General features: G+C 38.1%; 1 protein-coding gene across 1 annotated transcript in view; it reads left to right on the forward strand.

Annotated features, from left to right (window-relative positions):
• Nucleotides 1–356: 356 nt before the first annotated feature.
• The window catches only part of marchf9 (membrane-associated ring finger (C3HC4) 9), a gene marked incomplete at its 5' end in the record, with an annotated part of 17,184 nt that continues 11,449 nt past the window's right edge, over nucleotides 357–6,091 (forward strand). Inside the window, 1 exon segment of the mRNA XM_014022566.1 lies at nucleotides 357–512. Coding sequence (XP_013878020.1) covers nucleotides 357–512 — 156 coding nt within the window.

A 6,091-nucleotide genomic window follows, 5' to 3' on the forward strand; every position in this document is an offset into this window, starting at 1 on the left:
GTATGTATGTATGTATGTATGTATGTATGTATGTATGTATGTATGTATGTATGTATGTATGTATGTATGTATGTATATGTTGTGACCTCATGACAACTATTGAAGTTATTTCCATGCAGAGACTGTTGATTGTTGGACTGGTTAAAACTAAATGTTGATTTGATTTAGATTGTTCCTCTGTTGGCTCTTTGTGTTCTCTAAATCTATTCATCCATACACTTCAAACTTGTCCTACAGAGAACCTGTTACTGCTTCAGCAGTGACTCCCTGATTCCAGTTGGAGGTCAAGATTTATACGATCTATGACCAGATTTGGTTTATCGAACGTTAACTGTTTTTTACCATCTGTTCTGCAGGGGGAGCTGTTGAGTCCATGTCGCTGTGATGGCTCAGTGCGCTGCACACATCAGCCTTGCCTCATCCGCTGGATAAGTGAGAGGGGCTCCTGGAGCTGTGAGCTCTGCTACTTCAAGTACCAGGTCCTGGCCATCAGCACCAAGAACCCTCTGCAGGTGAAACACACTTTCTGCTTTACCTGTTCTAAAATGTGGATTTCACAGAACAAAGCTTATCTCCTGCTCCAGAAACACATATTTTTGTTCTTGAGGTAGGATGGAGATGTCCACGACAAAAAGGGTTTGAGACCAAAGACTGTAAATGTAGGTAGACCAGGCCAGAGCCTGGAACAGGATCAGCTTCTCTGTCAGCTGGTTTCTGTATGAGTTTAGGTCCTGCCAGTGTTAATACCCCATGCCCCCATGACTGGGGCAAAATGTTCTGGATTCTCCCTCAGATATGTCATTCACAAACTAACTGTTATGTATGCGGGGCACCAAGTGTAAAATAAAACATTAAAAAATGTCACTAACACATTTTCATTATGTAGCTCACTTTCTGAGTGTAAAATCTTTTCATTAATATTTTGCAAGCTTTTGCTAAATGTTCAAAGGTTAAAAATATATATGTCAAGATAAAATCCTAAATCTAAATGCATAAATCTAAATGTAAAAGTTAAAGTTTGAAGTTTACATTTAATTATTTCTGAATGGAAAGCAGCCGTTACTGTTGGTGCTCAGCTCAGTTTAGGAAGTCAACATTTTGAATTTAAATTTTAAGTGCCTTCTTCAGCAATGTTAGCAGCGTTGGCAGTGTCATTGCCCAGTCTGTTCTGGACGCAGGATCTTAACTGTCAGCTCATATGCACATGCGCTAAAAGAAATACTTCTAAATCACCATTATGAGCTCAGTTTAGGAAAAAATACAGAAAAATATTTGTTTTCATCCTTTATTGTAAAGATATACTAAATTATATCCTGTAAACTGTATTACAAATGCAGTATAACATACATCATAAATATATAAATCAAATACATTTTTATGAAACAACCATATTTTATATTAATTAAAAAATTACTTGCGGGTGAATTATTGGTAAACGTACATATTTTCCTGGCAATGTTATAATTCCCTTAATGAATAGTAACTGTGATACTTTTCTTTGAAACAGTTCAGTAGAAAATTGTTTATTGGACTGACATATTGATCTGATACTGATACCTTGTGCAAACACACCTAATGTGTCTGGTAAATCTAAAAAACCTAGTGTATTTCAAATCATGGTTTCTTAGACTTCAAAAGCAATTTTTTATTCATATTAAATTCAGAAGTATTTTGATGTAGCATCCTTATTTACAATATAACTGAGCTAATACAGCAGAATAATCAGAGGATATAATCCCACAAAATATGTGATAATGGTGTTTTAAACATTAAAAAATGAAGTCAAACAATAAAACCAACAGAATAAACTATGGTTTAATGATCAAGAACTGCTGTAAATATAAAAACTTGTCTTAAATTACATTACATGAACATATTTACATGAAAACTCTGCACATGGAAAAACATGAAAACACTGAACACGGAAAAAACACAGACTGAGTATGTGCTGCTGCTCGTACATACTATATTACCCAGGCAGAAGAAAAAGTAGTTCCCCTCAAACTATTGTTTTACACACAATTTCAATAGATTCATTATATTCCACTGTGTTCCTGTTTATGATATATATTACCTGAAACAACTGAAGCACAACCCCAAGCCCAATGAAGTTAGGACGTTTTAGTACAGTAATAATAAAGTAATTTATGTATTCAGTTGAAGCTGCCAGTCTAGAACCCTAATTCTTTTACTTTGAAGTCACACTGTTGAAATACATTCAGAATGTGTCTTCATTGTCTTGCTGAAATTGGCAGGATGCTCCTGAAAAAAATGTGGCTTGGATGGGAGCATGTTGCTCCAAAACCTGTATGTAACCTTCAGCATAGTGCCACGTGCACTAATACACTAAATACAACCCCTGGCAAAATGTATGGAATCACCAGTCTTGGATGAGCACTCATTCAGACATTTCATTCTGTAAAACAAACTCAGATCAAAAACATGATACAATAATAAGGTCATTCCAAAGTGCAACTTGTTGGCTTTCAGGAACACTCAAAGAAATGAAGAGAAAACATTGTGGAAGTCAGTGAATGTTACTTTTATTGACCAAGCACAGGGATAAAAATATGGAATCACTCAATTCTGAGGAAAAAAGTATGGAATCACTCAAATTGGAGGTAGAAAATAAGGACACACCCAGTCAATTTCCTTTCCTTAAATGGACACCTGCCACAGATTAGATCTGCTCATTAGTCTGCAGTTAAAAATACCTGCAGTCATGACACCTTGGAGGGCTGCTGGACAAAGTGGAGTGGCAAGAACCATGGCTCCAACAAGAGAAATGTCTCTTGAAACAAAAGAGAGGATTGTGAAACTTCTTGAAGAAGGTAACTCTTCAAGCATGGTTGCAAAAGATGTGGGCTGTTCACAGTCAGCTGTATTCAAGATATGGACCAAATACAAACAGCATGGAATGGTTGTTAAAGCCAAGTGTACTGGTAGACCAAGAAAGACATCAAAGCATCAAGACAAACAACTTAAGGCCATTTGTCTTGAAAACTGAAAAAATACAACTAAACAGATGAAGCATAAATAGGAGGAAGCTGGAGCCAATGTATGTGACCGAACCRTAAGAAATTGCCCAAAGGAAATGGGATTTCAATACAGGAAAGCTAAAAGAAAACCATCATTGACACCTAAACAATAAAGAACAAGACTGCAATGGGCTAAGGAGAGGCAATCATGGACTGTGGAAGACTGGATGAAGTTATCTTCAGTGATGAGTCAAGAATCTGCGTTGGACAAGGTGATGATGCTGGAACTTTTGTTTGGTGCCATTCCAGTGAGATTTATGAAGAGGACTGACAGAATCAGTCAAATGTTTATTTGACTCCTATAGACTGGTATACTCTGCAGCATCAGAAAACCAACATTTACATTGTTTTTGACCTGTTTGGAACATGGCCTTGTTTGCGTAACTGTTAGCCATTAACCTAGCCTTGAAAAAAAGAGACTGTTGTCTTTTCCTCTATACCCAGAGCTTTATGAGCATCACTTTAAAAATAATCAGACTGTTCAATTATGTCAAATCTGTGAAATGTGGTCAAAAAGAATCATAGGTTACATGTTATCAAATACAAAATTGTTCACATAAAACTCACACAGACATATTTGTATTTCTAACCTTATTAGGACCATATATTGACTTTCATTAATTTCTATAGTCTATGCTACGTTCACACCCAATGCGTTTTGAGCATCTAAAATGTGCCCAACGCCTCAAGATGGACGCGCGTTCAGACCGGGACACAGACTAGACGGAAGAGGTAGGAGCATCTTAGTTTTTTTTGCTCCTATCTGTCTTCGGCGGATGAAATAAAGATAAAATAAAGAAAACGGCTTTGCTTTATTTACTAAAGAGCAAGCGAACGTTGCGCACAGCAGATAACTAATTCACCAGATAATTTAGAGGCGGTTTGTTCGGTGAGTTTCACCACTCCAGGAGCTGCGAGCTGACAAAATTTTTTTGTCCCGAGCCCAGTTTAACACTGCAGTCAGTTTAACAAGCTGCTGACCCACATCGGTGCTGATATGTCCAGCCAGAACACAAACTACAGCAGGTCAATTTCAGCTAAAGAGCTCCTGTCCGTCTGTTTGTGGGCAACATTCAGTCAAGTCAAGTCAACTTTATTTATATAGCACATTTAAAAACAACTGCCTTTGGCCAAAGTGCTTCACATATTGCAACTAAAAACAAAGCATTACTGACAGAACACAAATAATGATAAAACCATAAAACAGACCAAACAAATATGGAAAATAACTCTCATACTACATTAAAAGCAGGATTCAGGAAACTGTCACGTGTGTGGCAGCCCCCCAGTTCTTGACGAAGTTCTGCGCAGCCTCGACGGGTGATTTTAAGCCTTTTTACTTTCCTCTGGTGCTCCTTGATCACCAAATCATCACGATCACCAAGATCACTGTCAAAACTAAAACAAACATGCATACAAACATTAAAATAAGAACATGGGCTCATAAACAAGTGAAATAAACAAAACATACTTTGCTGCTTTCACCAGGGGAAGGCAAAGCACAAGATATTTGTTTCTTTAACAGCAAACATTTCAAGACCTGCTGTCAGTTGCTTTCCAATTAGAACTAATTACTGCCAGCTTTTATAAGGCCAGCCTATCTTTGCTATGGCATCCCATGAGGTACAAAAAATAAATAAACACACTAATATACAAATATTATTGAATCAAAACAAAAACATTTATGAACAACCAACACAGTGTACATGAAAAACAGACAAACACCTGTAAACAATCCACACGACGAAAATAGATTTTTAAAATAATTTACTGTCAGAACGTGGAAAAATGAGTCCCTCTGGTTCCTGTGGCGCGTCGAGCAGCAAAGGTTGAGATTTTTGAACTCGGGCGTGGACTGCTTTCGCCTTACCACATGCWCGGAAAATGCTCAACCGCACCTTCTGCTTCCTTGCTCACCGTGCTAAATGGACTTGACGCGCCGCAAGWCCCCTGGAGGTGTGTCCACCATAGACTTTGCCTGTAAACCGGCCACTCCTGCAGCTCAAAACATGTTTGATGTGAACGTAGCATTAACCTTAACCCAATAACCCCAACTACATATATCCCGCCCCCTCCCAGTTCACACCAGAGTCTAACCTCTGACCCCAGAATGGTCTTCCACCATATATCACCTCCACACCCTATCTTTGGTCCTCAGAAGGACCACAGGTCCTGACAAGGTAGATGTTTAGACCAGAGAGGGTCCTTAAAAGGTAACAGAAACCAGGTACACACCCCCCCCCCACACACACACACACACACAATGGGTAATGTTTTCAGTGCTTTTGTTAGCGTGGCTAACAGTAGGAAGAGACTCAGGTGATGACACAATGATGGGAATCTGATCCGTGAACTGATATTTTTTTTACCAGCAACAAAAGATTGAAAGAGCTGCTTCTCTAAAAAGAAAGAAAGCTGCCAGCAGACCACGCCGTCTTTGCTGCAACAAATCACAGAGTGTCTGTGGTGCGAGATCTGTTTACCATACTGAGCTGAAAAATCTTCGCTCGACGTCACGGTCCTTCTGCCCTCCTTCCAGGCACAGCCAGCACCAAAGAAGCGTGTTGAAGCTGGCTTTACTCCTTTATTTAAACAGTGAGACATTACATAAAAGAGTGACAGAAAATAATATCTGCATTTTAGACATGCCTTAATTTATTATCACTGTAAGAAAAACACTTTTAACACTTGATCCCCTCCTTACTTTAAACAGATTCTTAAATATAATGTTATATTTTTGTCTCTAAGTGCAGAGTGTAAATGAGACATGTTTATAATGTTTTCTGTGACATGTTTAAACTGGTCAATATCTAAAGCACAACATGCTTAAGAGACGATTAGGTGAGTATTTTAAATGTACATGTCATATCTTTACACACAGACTAAGTGTCATGTCATGAAAGGAGGGCACCCTGCAGAGTGATGTGGAGATAACAGCATTGATCTATTTAAAGGGCCAATATTATGTGTTTCTCAGGCATATATTTAAATACTATACCATAATAAAGTATCTATTTCACCTTTAGCTGTTATTAAAATGCTGTTTTTATGTT

Source organism: Austrofundulus limnaeus, unplaced genomic scaffold (genome assembly GCF_001266775.1).
Source record: "Austrofundulus limnaeus strain Quisiro unplaced genomic scaffold, Austrofundulus_limnaeus-1.0 Scaffold335, whole genome shotgun sequence".
NCBI lineage: Eukaryota > Metazoa > Chordata > Actinopteri > Cyprinodontiformes > Rivulidae > Austrofundulus > Austrofundulus limnaeus.